Source organism: Cetorhinus maximus, chromosome 12 (assembly GCF_964194155.1).
Source record: "Cetorhinus maximus chromosome 12, sCetMax3.hap1.1, whole genome shotgun sequence".
NCBI lineage: Eukaryota > Metazoa > Chordata > Chondrichthyes > Lamniformes > Cetorhinidae > Cetorhinus > Cetorhinus maximus.
Genome location: NC_135890.1, coordinates 94983593 through 95000649, shown reverse-complemented (window position 1 = coordinate 95000649; position 17057 = coordinate 94983593). Strand labels below are relative to the sequence as shown.

The 17057-nt window shown below is 45.7% G+C and overlaps 2 protein-coding genes across 2 annotated transcripts; both read left to right on the top strand.

Annotated features, from left to right (window-relative positions):
- Positions 1-6850: 6850 nt before the first annotated feature.
- Positions 6851-8106, top strand: LOC144687121 (hydroxycarboxylic acid receptor 1-like). Its single transcript, XM_078552874.1, has one exon. The coding sequence runs from the start codon at positions 6894-6896 to the stop codon at positions 7965-7967; it is 1074 nt and encodes a 357-aa protein (XP_078409000.1). The 5' UTR covers positions 6851-6893; the 3' UTR covers positions 7968-8106.
- A 6158-nt stretch (positions 8107-14264) lies between these two features.
- Positions 14265-15329, top strand: LOC144688004 (hydroxycarboxylic acid receptor 3-like). The gene has a single exon (XM_078554658.1). It carries the CDS (start codon positions 14265-14267, stop codon positions 15327-15329), a length of 1065 nt encoding a protein of 354 aa, XP_078410784.1.
- Positions 15330-17057: the final 1728 nt, after the last annotated feature.

The window sequence follows — 17057 nt, the reverse complement described above, 5'->3', positions numbered from 1 at the left end:
CCACCACTGTCGACCCCCTGCCATCACTTCCACCTCCTCTCTGTGACCTACCAGCCACAACCCTTTTCTTTTTGGGACATCTAGGTCAACATGCACATTCCCTTCCTTCTTGATAATTCCACATTCACCTTCCCTACTTCTTCCTTCCCACCCCCAGGGTCTGCATCAAGCCCTCATCCTCCCACCCTACTACCTCACTCTGCCCTCAGTCATTCTCACCATTCCCTTGTACCACGCCCACCCTCAGTTCACTCCCACAAGGCAGTCACGGACTCAACGGATGTTCACCCTTACATGTTCACCTGGACATACCCCCTTAGAACAACTTCCCCCTTCCAGACTCCTTCCCCCCGGAACTCCTTACCTCCCGCAGACACTGCCTCTTAGTCCTTCGCACCCCCCACCCCGGACGACCCCAGCTGCTTAGTCCTTCCCCCTTCCCGACTCCTTCAGACACCCTTACTTCTTCCTCCAGCCTTATGTTTACCTCCACCCTTACTCCCTACCCGCACTGCACTCCTTCGTTCCCGTGGACTCCTTTCACCCCCTGGATTCCCTCCCCTCTCTGCACTCCTTCCTCCCTCCAAACTCCTTCCCTTCCACCCCCCCATACACCAACCACCCCAGTTGCTGTCTTCTCCCACGTTACCCTCTCCTCTGCCCATAGACCCACCCCCACCTCCCAACCTCAACCCCCAACACCTTCATCCCACCACCCCCAACCTCACCCCCTGACACCTTCATTCCCCCCTCCCAACCTGACTCCTCCAACACCTTTGTTCTCTCTCTCCCAACCTCATCCCCCCAACATCTCTCCCTCCCCCAGTCGATCCTAGATCTTCCTCTCCACCCTCTTGACCATCATCTGTTGTGAGCAGACCCTCAATGGTGACTTTCCACCTTCCGTGAGCTGCTTTGCAGCAGAACCATGTCCATGAGAATCCACCCAGCATGCCATGGATGTTCCTACAGGGTCCTGTTGCTGTTGGGCTCCAGATCTTCTGCTCCTCGGACATTCGCGATGTGAGCAAGGCCCTGACAGTAAGTTCTGACTTCTGCACATCACACTTGTCCAGACGCGTTCTACATTGGCATGTTTTCCTGCTGAGGTGGGCGGATGATCCAGCATTGTGGGGCGGGGGGAGGAGGGTTGATTCCAACGGGCTGGCCATATAATGATAAGCAGGTGTATTATAATGAGATAAAAACAAAAAACTACTGCGGATGCTGGAAATCCAAAACAATTGTATTATAATGAGGTTCCAGACATCCAACGGCAGGAAACGCGCCCGCCATTGACAGGCAAAGCAGACGATTGCAAGCTGGTTTCACTATGTCGTGAAATTGACTTTTGGTCTTCTCGCCACATGGTCCACTCACGCTGCCAAACACGCCCAATGCCAACGGGCACGGAAAATTCTGCCCGATGACTCTGTGGGAATTTCCTGGGAAACTTGAACTTGCAATTGGCAATAACCCTGCTCCCTGGGACCCTCCAATAAAGTCTCTGACTCTGAGTTATAATTGGAGACTTTGCACAATTCCAAGTTACTTACCCAGGAAATGTTAGGCAGAAAAATCCTAGTCTAACTATTGGGTAACTATACAACTGACACCCCAACTCCCTCCTCAACCTCCCAACTACTCTCCTCACCCTCCCTGATACCCCCTAACCCCTTGACACCCTGAACCTCCAACTATACCCCTGACCAGCAACTCCCCCACCGACCAGACTCCCCTCAATCCATCCTGACTAAACCCCACCACCCAACTACCCCCACAACCAGACCTGAACTAGCCGGCCAGACCTGACACCCTCCCTTACCCAACCCAACTAACCCCCAACCCCCCCTAGCCACTCACCCACCTTACCTTCCTCACCCACCTCAGCCTACCCTGCTGCCACACTACCCACCTGCTACCCTACCCAGCTGCCACTTACCCGCCTACCAGCCTACCATCCTACCACCACTCAGCTGCCTCCCTACCCAGCTGGAACCCTATCCACTTACCAACTTACCACACCCACCGACTTACTTAACACTCACCCGTTCACGCACCCATTCATTCACACACTCATTCACTAACACGCTGAGAAGCTTGGGGACATTTAGATGCTTACCAGAATATGGCGGCTAGTGCCATAATGAAGGATGCATGGCTTCTGTGCAGATTCTCTTCGATGCTCCTTGCAAGGATTCCTGCGCTGGGAGAGTTCTGTAGGACCCTCCAGCCTTTTCAACGCTAAGTAAGTAAGTAAGTGGGTAGTTTTCTGTCTGATCAGAGTCGTACACAGGGGGCAGAATTTTTCAGTCGGCATGTGGGGGCAGGCCCAACACGCTGATGTGTAAATTGATGCGCGATGACGTTGAGCATGCGTCCCGAGGTCACCGCATGCCATCGCGATATTTCATTCGGTGGGCACGCGCAGGAGTCAGCCCATCGAGTCTGCACTGACCTGTGAGAAACACCTGACTTACCTACCTAATCCCATTTATCAGCACTTGGCCCATAATCTTGAATGTTATGACGTGCCAAGTGCTCATCCAGGTACTTTTTAAAGGATGTGAAGAAACCCGCCTCCACCACCCTCCCAGGCAGTGCATTCCAGACCGTCACCACCCTTTGGGTAAAAACGTTTTTCCTCACATCCCCCCTAAACCTCCCATCCTTCACCTTGAACTTATGTCCCCTTGTGACTGACCCTTCAACTAAGGGGAACAGCTGCTCCCTATCCATCCTGTCCATGCCCCTCATAATCTTGTACATCTCGATCAGGTCATCCCTCAGTCTTCTCTACTCCAGCAAAAACAACCCAAGTCTATCCAACCTCTCTTCATAACTTAAATGTTTCATACCAGGCAACATCCTGGTGAATCTCCTCTGCACCCCCTCCAGTGCAATCACATCCTTCCTATAATGTGGCGACCAGAGCTGCACACAGTACTCCAGCTGTGGCCTCACCAAGGTTCTATACAACTCCAACGTGACCTTCCTACTTTTGTAATCTATGCCTCAATTGATAAAAGCAAGTGTTCCATATGCCTTTTTCACCACCCCACTAACATGCCCCTCTGCCTTCAGAGATCTATGGACACACATGCCAAGGTCCCTTTGTTTCTCAGAACTTCCTAGTGTCATGCCGTTTATTGAATACTTCCTTGTCAAATTACTTCCTCCAAAGTGTATCACCTCACACTTTTCAGGGTTAAATTCCATCTGCCACTTATCTGCCCATTTGACCATCCCGTCTCTATCTTCCTGTAGCCCAAGACACTCAACCTCTCTGTTAACTACCCGGCCAATCTTTGTGTCATCCGCAAACTTATTAATCCTACCCCCCACATAGTCATCTATGTCGTTTATATAAATGACGAATAATAGGGGACCCAGCACAGATCCCTGTGGTACGCCACTGGACACTGGCTTCCAGTCACTAAAGCATCCTTCTGTCATCACCCTCTGTCTCCTACAACTAGGCCAGTTTTGAATCCACCTTAAAAAATTACCCTGTATCCCATGTGCATTTGCCTTCTTTATAAGTCTCCCATGTGGGACCTTGAAAAGGCTTTGCTGAAATCCATATAAACTACATCAACTGCACTACCCTAATCTACACACCTGGTCAACTCCTCAAAAAATTCAATCAAATTTGTTAGGCATGACCTCCCTCTGGGAGGTTAAGGCCATTAAGAAATTAATTGAAGCATTTGTGAATGCTGCCCTCCCAACCTTAAGGTTGACCGGCAGACGAAAAGCCCAAGCGGCCTTCACGTTTTTTTGGAAACCTCATCCATGAGCGGGATGAGGTTCCCTGAAGCTTTTATTAAATAAATAATTTTCATAAATATAAAAACATGTCTCAACTCATGTGACACAGTCACATGAAAGGACATGTTTAAATACATTTTTACACCTTTTATTTAATCGTTTTAATATCGATTCAATCTCCTTGAGGCAGCTCCGTGTCTCAGAGATTAAAGCACTCTTTCGCGCGCATGTGCAAAAGAGCGCTGGCCCCGACTCTCCCCCCTCCCCCCCGCCTGCACAGGTAGCGCTGAGCGCTACCGGTCGCGTCTTACTTTGGGCAGGCCTTAATTGGCCCACCCGCTTAAAATGGTGGCGAGGAGCCGATTGTGGGCAGCAATCGGCTCTGCACCCGCACCCGCCCGCATTCAATGAGCTTGCCCGTCATATGAAAAATTCTGACCAGGGTTTCCAACTCTGATCAGAGGTTTTGGGCCATGATCTTGGTTAAGAAGACCAAGATGTAACATTGATTTTGGTGGAAACAATAAACAGCAAAGGAAAGATGTCACTGGTGGGAGCACTTTACAGGCTCTCTGTTAAGAAGATATAATAATTCTCATAATGTTATTGGAATTTATTGTAAAATAGAGTAATAGTGGGATGTGTCTATGTTTATTTGTTTATCTGTGTGAGATTTAATTGAATTAGAGGCAGCTAGTCTGGCTGCTTTGATCTAAGAAGAGCGATTACGTTTGAAATGTTACTTAGATAAACATGGGGAAGTTTAGAAACATGGATGTCAAAGGAACATTTGTATTTTGAAATAAACCAGAATAGATTGCTTTCAAAGGAGGGGGTGAAATATGTCACCTAGCCAGGTGAAGTCTAGAAACAATGGGCGGGATTTTTCGCACCCGCCTGCCTCCAGGATTTTCCAGTCCCACTGGAATGGACTCCTGGACAGGGCGCTGCCCGCGACAGGGCCGGAAAATCCCGGCCAATGTGTTTATTTGTCCTGAAGATTACTGATAAAACTTAGTGCTATGAGAGTACAGGAAGCTGTACAAAGCAGGTTCAGTAGGTTGATCCCCTTGTCTTATGGGGAAAGGTTGCGCAGGTTAAGCATATACTCATTGGAGTTAATAAGAATGAGAAGTGATCTTATTGAAACATATAAGATTCTGAGGGGCCTTAACAGATGATGAGAGGATGTTTCCCCTCAAGGGGGAATCTAGAACTGGGGGTGCCATTTCAAAATAAGGAATCATTTACCATTTACCTTGAATACATTCTAGACATAAGACTATCATTCTGAACATACGAACATTCGAATTAGGAGCAGTCGGTCATTTGAGCCTACTCCACCATTCAATAAGATTGTGGCTGATCTGATTGTGGTCTCAACTCCACGCTCCGCCTATCGCCGATAACCTTTGACTCCCTTGTTAGTCAAGAATCTATCTACCTCTGCCTCCATGGCTCACTGGGGAAGAGAGTTCCAAAGGTTCACGACCCTCTGAGAGAAAAAAATTCTTCTCATCTCTGTCTTAAATGGGAGGAGCCTTATTTTTAAACTGTGTCCCTTAGTTCTAGTCTCTTCCACAAGCGTGGTCAAGTCCCCTCAGGATCTTATGTGGTTCAATAAGATCACCTGTCATTCTGCCTTCCTGCTCTGCCGCCTATTGAGGCCCTTAAGTGGGCAATTAATGTCTAGTTAAGGGCCTCATTCTACCGTTGCTGGCATTAACTCAGTGGCGGGGGCGGGGGCGTGGGGGTGCTCACCATAGGGGAGCACAATAAGCAAACCGTGTCGGGATTGGTTGTGGGATCCCGGGCAAGTCCCTCATTCAAAGACACTCAGTATCTGATCGAGGGTCCGGCGTTGGGAAGGACAGGCCTACTGAAATCCAACCCCTGCCCTTGCTGCCATCCCCAGCAGCCCCCCCCCACCCCGCCTCCTCCTCCAACCTGTGATCCCTCCTCTCTCCATCACTCACTTGTGGCCTGGGATCCAATAACAATACTAGGCTTCGATGTAGTGGCAGCAGCAGCCAGCACCTCCCTGGGGGTACTGCCGTTCAATAAAAGTCCGGCAGTTCTCCAGTTGGGAGGACTTCCACACCCTTTGATCCTAGGGGAAGGCATGTTGCTGGCTGGTCAAGTGCCTGATTGCAGCAAGATACAAACGGCCTTCCCTAAAAGAGGTGTCACGGGGGCTGTCACCAGCTCTCCAGCCGTCGACCCAGGCCCCTGTCGCCTCCACAAGATTCCTCCCCGTTCCTCCCACCCAACCCCATGTTAAAGGCACTATGTTAATGCAAGTTGTTGTTGCTGAAGCTCACGTGGCTCAGCTCTCAAACACATTGTGCAGCTGAGGTAACAGGTCTTTCTTCACCTCTTTCAGAAGAGTTAAACCACGTGAAATTATCTTGTTGCTGTAATACGAGTTTGGAAGGGGAAAAAATTAACAGAAGTTCTTGCGGTGGGGATGGTGTATATGCAGTAGTGGCAGAAAGTTACTAACGCTTTTGCTTTGAAGGCTTCAGAGCTGTTCCTAATTCAGACATGCATCCAGCGAAACAAAAAAAAACAGCTTCCTCAGCAGGTTATATAGATATAAAACAACTTAGCTGAATAGTTTTTTGATATAGGAGATTGAAATGCAGCAGTGAGCAAAATATCTATGAAAGCAGACCAGAAGACCATTACACCATTTCCTCTTTTTTAGGAAAATGGATGAATCCAGGATTGTAAAATTCCTAGAGTTTTATACTGCAAACATTTCTAGCCAAATGTATTTTACTAGTTCTGTTGAAGAGTCATACAGACTCGAAACGTTAATTGTGTTCCTCTCCGCAGATGTTGCCAGATCTGCTGAGTTTTTCCAGGTATTTTTGTTTTTGTTTTGTATTTTACTAGGTTCGCATGGTTTGAAAAAATTAGCTGTAAGTGCATATTTAAGGTATTCTAAGAATATTTCTTGTAGGTTTATTACACAGTTTCTCTGTTATTCTGGTTTCAATACAGTCCCACCCACAATCCATGATGTAGTGTGGAAGAACTGTATATAAGGTTGTGCCTCATTGACTTAGTTAACTCATTTCTGTGGCTGTGTGACTGAGTTTACTGCAATACTGCCTACAATGGTCAACGGAAACCAGACGTGTGTTTTTGAGAAATATGTTAATTCATCCTACAATCCACCCATAATTATTATAAGTTGTATCCTTGGATTCATTGGAAATGCGATTGCTTTATGGACCTTTAGTTTTCATGTTAAATGCTGGAAACCAAACACAGTTTATTCACTGAATCTGGCGATTGCAGACACCCTGTTAATCAGCTGTTTACCATTTCGAGCAGATTACTTTGTACGGGGGCAGAACTGGATCTTTGGTGATGTTCCTTGTCGCCTGAAGGTTTTTTTGATCTCCTTAAACCGGGTTGGGAGCATCGTGTTTCTGACAGTTATGGCGATTGATCGCTATTTTAAAGTGGTCCAGCCTCACCACCGAGTGAACAAGATACGTACAAGCAGTGCAGTGAAGTTAGCAGGCATCTTGTGGATTCTGACAATGATAGCTTGTTGCCACCTTTTAGCAGAGTCTCACAGCTTCCCGCACAACAATCTGACATACTGTGAGCCCTTTGACATGTTCCAGCCTCTAATTCCTACAGCAATTTGGACCCATGTTCTTTTTATCTTTTTCATGTTTGCTTTTCCAGCTTCAGTTATCCTTTTCTCCACGACGAGCATCATCTGGAAGTTAAAGCGGATGGAAACTGAATCGAAGGGTAAATATAAGCGAGCGGTAAAGCTTGTGGTAGCTGTGGCAGCAGTTTTTGTACTTTGTTTCTTGCCCACAAACATTGCTATAATCGCTGTTTTAATTACAAAGCTAAAAGTCGCTGAAGACTGCAAGTCATATGAAATAGCTGTTCAGGCATTTTATAATACACTGTTTATGACATATCTGAACACTGTGCTGGATCCAGTTATTTACTACTTTTCAAGCTCGACATTTAAAGCTTCTTTGATGAAAGCACTTGCACCTCTTAATTTAAACTGTTTCGGATCGGCAAGTCGTCGTTCGACGCAACAAAGAGAACACAAGAGAGAAATGGTTGTGGGTCAAATTCCAGAAAAGATACCGGACCGTAATGCCTGTGATCAATCCCAATCTGACATTACATTGGCTGCAACATCTAACTGTTAATTGTCAGCTTGTGTAATTAAAGTATAGCCTGTGCATAAGTGCAAACCGTTAAAAATAAGTTGATTCTGTGACATTTTAAAATCAGTTAATCTGTTTCTAACAAATATGTGCTAAAATAAACTGCAATTATAAAAATCAAGTTATCCACATGCCAAATAGTTATTCCATTACTCTATAGAATTAAAATGATTACACAAGGTTTTCAGGTCATGCAAAGTAGTGGTCAATGTAAGGTCAGACAGCACTTGTAAGGAGACAGTTTTGTAAAACTGAGTAAGGCTCCTACAAGGTTGGGGATGTTGTCCAAGGTGACAGGAATCAGTGGGGAAAGAGAAAAGGCTTGACTTTAGTGGCGTATGGGAGGCTGGTGTTGATTTAGAAATGTCCGACTCCGCCTGGGGCCTTGCCTAACATGATGACTGCAGGTCTACGGTGATAGAGCAGGAGGGTGGGACTACTGGGCATCTCTTCCAAGGAGTCAACACAGGCAAAATGGGCCAAACAATCTCCTTTTCTGCTGCATGATTCTATGAAATTGAAGTTTCCTGCTTACGTGCTCAACTTAGGGCAACTTGGACTGAGAATCATAATATGCAGCTGCTGCCAGGGTCAGCGGAAACAAATGGAAGTGAGGGTCCGGCCTTGGAGTGTTTGAAGAATTTTGTGAGCAACGTTTTCTGCAGCAACTTTGTTTTGCCATTCTGCCTGTACCTGGGAGTGGTTTCTGACCCAATCATACCAGCAGCAGATTTTCACCCTCCACCCCCTTATCCTATCCACAAGAAGGGCTTTCCAGCTATTGATATGGCATTCCTTCTGGCTGGGTCCTTGTGTCTCATTATAATGGATTAGGAGAAGCAGCACAAGATGAAGCAAAGTGGAGTCAGGCAGTACTTAAGGATGATTTACCCCAAATATTACTCTCTTCTCATAGAACCAGCACCACGCATCTTAAGAGGGTCTTACAGAGGAGATATAAGAAGAGTGCATTTCACTTAAGAGGCGATAAAGCATCTCAGTCACTTACAGCCCATCTGACAATACAGTTCTCTTTGTAAAGTGACCTTCACAGTGTCACTGGCCCATTTCAGGTGAACCCAGTAATATCAGCTAGGCTGAGTATGGGTGAACATATGTCCATCAAGTGATTGATGACCCTGACAGGACAAATGGGGAATTCATCACCATTGGCATCTTAGCAAAGCAGCAGAGAGATAGAGCTTCTCCAGGGGCTAGGGTGCACTTGAAAACATTAGCTGCAATAATACGTTTTTTGGTCTCAGCAACATTTGAATAAGGTACGAAGTTAAGAAAAAGCAGGACGACAGAGGTAAATGGCTAGTTTCTTGGTATGATTAGTTATCTGTTACTGGTGGCCACTGTACTATTTTTGAAAACAACGTTCTTAATCGAGACGTGAGAATGATGCTATCAGTCAGAGATAATGTGCTTTCGCCTGTCAAACACATTTTAAACAATTTTCAGATGCTAGAATGTTGAAATAATTTGTTGTATTTGCTAATTTTTTCAATTACATGAAGTCCTCAGCTCCTGCTTATCTCAACTCCTGTCACGTCCATAGTGCCTTACCCAAGCTACCATTCTATACATGTGAGGTTTGACTGTGCTTGACTGCAGAGGGCACTACAGTTAAGCTGAATCCTACTCACACCTAAGAGTAACACACATGCACTCCCCATTGCAAGGGCAATGACCCAATTTCCATTTATTTTGCAAGAAACTAGACGGGGATTTTCCTCAACCAATTTGCTTGTAAAAGGCATCATAGCCAACCTTAATCTGTATAGGAACAGGATAGGCCATTCAGCCCCTCAAGCCTGTTCTGTCATTCAATTAGATCATGACTGATTTTCACTTCAACTCCATTAACTGCTTTTGATCCATATCCTTTAATATTTTTAGCTATGAAAAATCTATCACTTTCAATCCTGAAAGCTTCAAGTGATCAGCCTTTTGAAGAGAGTTCCAGGTTTCTACCATCCTTTGAGTGAAAGATGCTTCCCAACTTCACTCCTGAATGATCTGGCTCTACTTTTTAGATTATGGCCTTGATTTTCACCAAATCGGGATTACTTGGGAGCCTTTTAAAATGGTGGCTGGGGCCCCATTCTGCGATTCCAGACCCCACTCCTGGGGTTTCTGATTTTCAGGAGTGATTTTTAAGGGTGTGGGCTGGTTCAAATAAAGAGCCTGCACCCTGCACTCCCGATCTGGTCGGCTCCATTATGGAGACTGGCATGACCTAGTCCTCCACAATTTTCATGAAGTCAGGTCAGATTTTCAATGAGTCATGGTTCATGGCACCTCAGAAGTGTTGTGAACAATCATCTGCATGAGGGGTCACTTTAAAAGGTAAGCTCAAAAGATCCTCCTCATGCACTCTCATGCCAATCTCTGCCTCTCTGAACAACTCCTATGGCCCCTCATGCAACCCATGCCAAGGTATGCCCTCCAAACAACCCCTATGGTGCCTCATGCTATCCTTGCGTAGGGATGCCCTTCCTCCTAATCCCATGGCCCCTCATGCCCCCGATGCCAAGCTATGCCCCTTTGCTAATTTTTTCAATTACATGAAGTCCTCAGCTCCTGCTTTTCTCAACTCCTGTCACTTCCACAGTTGTCCATCTGAGCTGACCCACATCTCCGTCCACCCAATGATCACACATCCATGCAGCACCTGATCTCGCCCAAAACAACTCTTGTATCACTTTTGATTTAGCCAACATGGTAGTGCTACAGTTTTTCTTTTGCTCCCCCATCTTTACCCCTCCCCCAGTCACCCATTTCCTTTCTCCCACCACTGTCGACCCCCTGCCATCACTTCCACCTCCCCTCTGTGACCTACCAGCCACAACCCTTTTCTTTTTGGGATGTCTAGGTCAACATGCACATTCCCTTCCTTCTTGATAATTCCACATTCACCTCCCCTACTTCTTCCTTCCCACCCCCAGGGTCTGTGTCTGCCTCCAAGTCTCCGCCAACCACCCTCGCTGTCCCTTCTACTGATACCATCGAGCCCTCACCCTCCCACCCTACCACCTCACTCTGCCCTCAGTCATTCTCACCATTCCCTTGTACCACGCCCACCCTCAGTTCACTCCCCACAAGGCAGTCAGGGACTCAACGGATGTTCACCCTTACATGTTCACCTGGACATACCCCCTTAGAACAACTTCCCCCTTCCAGACTCCTTCCCCCCTGGAACTCCTTACCTCCCACAGACACTGCCTCTTAGTCCTTCGCCCCCCCCCACCCCGGACGACCCCAGCCACTTAGTCCTTCCCCCTTCCTGACTCCTTGAGACACCCTTACTTCTTCCTCCAGCCTTATGTTTTCCTCCACCCTTACTCCCTACCCTCACTGCACTCCTTCATTACCCTGGACTCCTTCCACCCCCTGGATGCCCTCCCTTCTCTGCACTGCTTCCCCCTCCAAACTCCTTCCCTTCCACCCCCCCATACACCAACCACCCCAGTTGCCGTCTTCTCCCACGTTACCCTCTCCTCTGCCCATAGACCCACCCCTCCTCCCAACCTCACCTCCCCAACACCTTCATTCCCCCCCCACAACCTCACCCCCTGACACCTTCATTCCCCCCTCCCAACCTGACTCCTCCAACACCTTTGTTCGCCTACTATCTCAGCAGCCACTTCTTAACTCTAGGATAAAGTCCATCAGGACCTGGAAACTTGTCAGCTTTTAGTTCTAATAAATTTCTTTGTATCCTTTCCCTGGTGATTGTAATTATTTTAAGTTCCTCCCTCCTTTCACCTCCTGACTCATAATTATTTATTACCTGTTATTTGTATCTTCTACAGTGAAGACAGATGCAAAATATCTGTTCAATTCATCCACCATTTCCTTATCTTCCATTATTAACTCCCCATTCTCATTCTCTAGAGGACCAATGTTCACTTTACCTACTCTTTTCATTTTTAAATACCTGTAGAAACCCTTACTTTCCAATTTTATATATCTAGCTAGCTTTCTCTTATTCTCTAACTTCTTTCTCCTTATTAATCTTTTAGTCATTCTTTGCTGTTCTTTATATTCTGTCCAATCTTCTGACCTGCCACTTGTCTTTGTGGAATTATTCGAACATACATACGAACATACAAACATATGAAATAGGAGCAGAAGTAGGCCATTCGGCCCCTTGAGCCTGCTCTGCCATTCATTAAGATCATTTTTATTTCAATTTGATACTATCTTTAACTTCCTTAGTTAGCCACAGGTGGTGCTTCCTTCCCTTAAGAGTCTATCTTTCTCACTGAAATGCATCTTTCCTGAGTATTCTGAAAGATCTCCTTAAATGTCTTCCAATGCATCTTTAGTGACCTATCCATTAACCTAATTTCCCAGTTCACTTTAGCCAGCTCTGTCTTCATACCCTCATAATTGCCCTTATTCAAGTTTAAAACACAAGTCTTAGATCCACTCCTCTCTCCCTCAAACTGAAGGTGAAATTCAATCATATTATGATTACAGCTAGCTAGTGAGGTCATTAATTAATCCTGTCTCATTGCACATTACCAGATCTAGTATAGTCTTCCCTCTGGTTGATGCTAGAATGTGCTGCTCCAAGACAGAAAACACTCTATGAACTCAACACACTACCTTCTTTCTGGCAAGAGATCACGTACAACTGCAATTAGAATGCTGGCACTCTGCCTGCACACCTTGGGTGGAATCTTGTGCACTTCCTCATGGCGAGTTCCCATGGTGGTGGGAACATTGACTCAGATGGGAGGGTGGCAGGTGGGGATCCCACTATCTTCCTCCCTCCACTCTGATTAATGCGTGGTGAGAAGGCCTGTGGACAGCCTTCCTGCCCTGCCGCCTATTGAGTGGGCAATTAATGTCTAGTTAAGGGCCTCATTCTACCGTTGCTGGCATTAACTCAGTGGTGGGGGCGGGGGCGGGGGGGGTGCTCACCATCGGGGAGCACAATAAGCAAACCGTGTCGGGATTGGTTGTGGGATCCTGGGCAAGTCCCTCATTCAAAGACACTCAGTATCTGATCAAGGGTCCGGCGGGAAAGAGAGGCCTACTGAAAACCAACCCCTGCTCTTGCTGCCAACTCCCTCCCCCCCGCCTCCTCCTCCAACCTGTGATCCCTCCTCCCTCCATCACTCACTTGTGGCCTGGGATCCAATGACAATACTAGGCTTCGATGTAGTGGCAGCAGCAGCCAGTACCTCCCTGAGGGTGCTGTCGTTCAATAAAAGTCTGGCAGTTCCCCAGCTGGGAGGACTTCCACACCCTAGGGGAAGGCATGTTGCTGGCTGGTCAAGTGCCTGATTGCAGCAAGATACAAACGACCTTCCCTAAAAGAGGTGTCACGGGGGCTGTCACCAGCTCTCCAGCCGGCGACGCAGGCCCCTGTCGCCTCCACAAGATTCCTCCCCGTTCCTCCCACCCAACCCCATGTTAAAGGCACTATGTTAATGCAAGTTGTTGTTGCTGAAGCTCACGTGGCTCAGCTCTCAAACACATTGTGCAGCTGAGGTAACAGGTCTTTCTTCACCTCTTTCAGAAGAGTTAAACCACGTGAAATTATCTTGTTGCTGTAATACGAGTTTGGAAGGGGAAAAAATTAACAGAAGTTCTTGCGGTGGGGATGGTGTATATGCAGTAGTGGCAGAAAGTTACTAACGCTTTTGCTTTGAAGGCTTCAGAGCTGTTCCTAATTCAGACATGCATCCAGCGAAACAAAAAAAAACAGCTTCCTCAGCAGGTTATATAGATATAAAACAACTTAGCTGAATAGTTTTTTTGATGTAGGAGATTGAAATGCAGCAGTGAGCAAAATATCTATGAAAGCAGACCAGAAGACCATTACACCATTTCCTCTTTCTTAGGAAAATGGATGAATCCAGGAATGTAAAATTCCTAGAGTTTTATACTGCAAACATTTCTAGCCAAATGTATTTTACTAGTTCTGTTGAAGAGTCATACGGACTCGAAACGTTAACTGTGTTCCTCTCCGCAGATGTTGCCAGACCTGCTGAGTTTTTCCAGGTATTTTTGTTTTTGTTTTGTATTTTACTAGGTTCGCATGGTTTGAAAAAATTAGCTGTAAGTGCATATTTAAGGTATTCTAAGAATATTTCTTGTAGGTTTATTACACAGTTTCTCTGTTATTCTGGTTTCAATACAGTCCCACCCACAATCCATGATGTAGTGTGGGAGAACTGTATATAAGGTTGTGCATCATTGACTTAGTTAACTCATTTCTGTGGCTGTGTGACTGAGTTTATTGCAATACTGCCTACAATGGTCAACGGAAACCAGACGTGTGTTTTTGAGAAAGATCTTAATTCATCCTACAATCCACCCATAATTATTGTAAGTTGTATCCTCGGATTCATTGGAAATGCGATTGCTCTATGGATCTTCAGTTTTCATATAAAATCATGGACGCCAAACACAGTTTATTCATTGAACCTGGCGATTGCAGACACCCTGTTAATCTGCTGTTTACCATTTCGAGCAGATTACTTCGTACGGGAGAAGGACTGGATCTTTGGTGATGTACCTTGTCGTCTGAAGATATTCATGATATTTCTAAACCGGACAGGGAGTGTTGCTTTCCTAACAGTTCTGGCGATCAATCGTTATTTTAAAGTGGTCCAGCCCCACCATAGATTGAACAAGATATCTACCTGCTGTACAATAAAGGTAGCAGGCATCTTGTGGATTCTGGCAGTGGCAATGTCTTTCCATTTTTTAACAAAACCTTGCACCTTCCAGTACAAGAATTCAACGTACTGTGAACTCTTCCACAAAGACGGACCATTTAGTGCTAGTGCAATTTGGACCGATATTGCTTTTACTTTTTTCAACTTTGTTTTGCCAGCTTCAATTATCCTGTTTTCCACATCCTGCGTCATCTGGAAGTTAAAGCAGATGAAAACTGATAAAAGGCGTAAATATAAACGAGCTGTAAAGCTCGTGGTAGCTGTGGCAGCAGTTTTTATAGTTTGTTTCTTTCCCACAAACATTGCTGTAGTCGCTGTTTTAATTACAAAGCATTTGAGCGCCTGCGAGTCATATGAAATTGCTGTTCAGATATTTTATAATACTCTGTGCATAACCTACCTGAACAGTGTGCTCGATCCCATTATTTACTACTTTTCAAGTTCAATCTTTAAAGATGCTTTGGAGAAAGCTCTTGTTCCTTTTCATTTAAGGTGTTTCAAGTTGGGAACAAGCCATGCAACCCCAGTAGAGGCAGAAGGCAAACGACGTGTTGAACCTCTGAGGTTGTCATCAGTCGGCAATACGTGTGATCAATTACAAACTGAGTCGACAGACATTAATGAACTTGGTACCAATTAACAGCTTGATTATGTTTGATCTGGGAAAAAAATGAATTATGTACAGCACGAAATATTTTTAAATCGAGTAGTCTGCTTTCCGCTGAACGTGCACTGAAAGAATTGATAGGCTTCATATGATAAGGCTTAAGTCAACTTCCTCCAAAGTTCCGCCTTTCTTTAAAGCATGTAAATACAGGAAAGGCTTCTCCAGGTTTTGAAGAATACATTGAGCCGTAGTGTACATAAAGCTATACAGCATTCGTCGATGTATACAAAAGAGTATGGAGACAGTTTTGTAGAACTGAGTAGGACTTGATGAGGATGGAAACATCCATTTCATTAACAAATGAAATTGGTTCTTACTATTCACTTTGTGAGAGCGATTGGTGAGGGAGAATGGAGACTGCCAGATATTACTATCCTCACAGGTTATACGAAGTCCTTGCTGAGCAACCCTGCATAAGCGTTCGATTCGCCAAAGGTACAACTGGCCATACCTGTGAGCTGCTGCAAGGAGAGCTGAAGTTACGTTCATCTGCCTGGACAGTGGCTTTGGAGATCATCACTTTCGCATAGCCACAGTGGGGGGAGGAGCATCTGCAACATCAGCCAGGAAACAGACCAGGCGTTCACTAAGTGAATGGCCCCCTTTACAGCAAAGCAGATCATTTCAAGTTTTGGAAATAGCTGAGAGGTGGTGGTTCAGTTTATCAGCCTGCTGGCTTCCCCAAGGTCCTGAGTGCAACTGATGACACCAATGTTGCATTGAGGGTGCCCAGAGAACAATGAGTCAATAAACGGGCGGGAATTCCACTCTTCAGTGTTTGACAGCAATTAGAGAATCCTCTGTGTCATGTTCCAATTGCTGAAACTCACCATGTTGGCTTCATTCTTTACTATTCAGCCCTCCATTCCTTCATCGGGGAAGAGAATCAGATCCATGGATGGCTCCTGGATGACAAAGCAAACCTTTTGTTCCCATAGCTGATGACATCAATCTGAATACTTCAACCAGCAGTTGAGGAGTGCTACAGCGAGGCACAATAGCTATAAGGCTGGTAATCAAGAGGGCCTTTAGGGGGTTGAATGTGAGCTTTTACTGCCTGGACATGTCACTAAAGGATTTGCACACCTGCTCCTCCTAATGCCGGAGCAATGTTTTTGGAAAATACTTATTTAAGTGAAAAACAAACCTTTTAGGCCACACCAACTGCCAAAGAATCCAGAACAGAGATAAGACTGAGCGGCTTCACTAGCATTGAAGAGCCACTTGTATAAGTGTGCCTAAAATATTAGGCTCTTCATTTACAAAAATAAGGACCTAATAGCTGTTCAGGTGAACACCAGGTTCATTAGGCGTTGCCATCGCTGAATTCTCTACCATCAACATCCTGGAGACACCATTTACCAGAAACATAACTGGACTAGCGACATATATACTGTGGCTACAATAATAGGTCAGAGTCTGGGAATTGTGTGTTGTGTAACTCACCAACTGACCACTCAAAGCCTTTCCACCATCTGCAAAGTCAGAAGTGTGATGGAATACTTCCCTCTTGCCTAGATGAGTGCAGCTCCAACAGTCCTCAGGGAACTCAACATTACCCTGGTTAAAGCAGCCTGCTTCATTGGCATCCCATCATCACCTTAAACATTCACTCTGTCATTACTAAAGCACAGTGACAGCAATGTGTACCACTACAAGATGCACGACAGAAACTCACCAAGGCTCCTTCGACAGCACCTT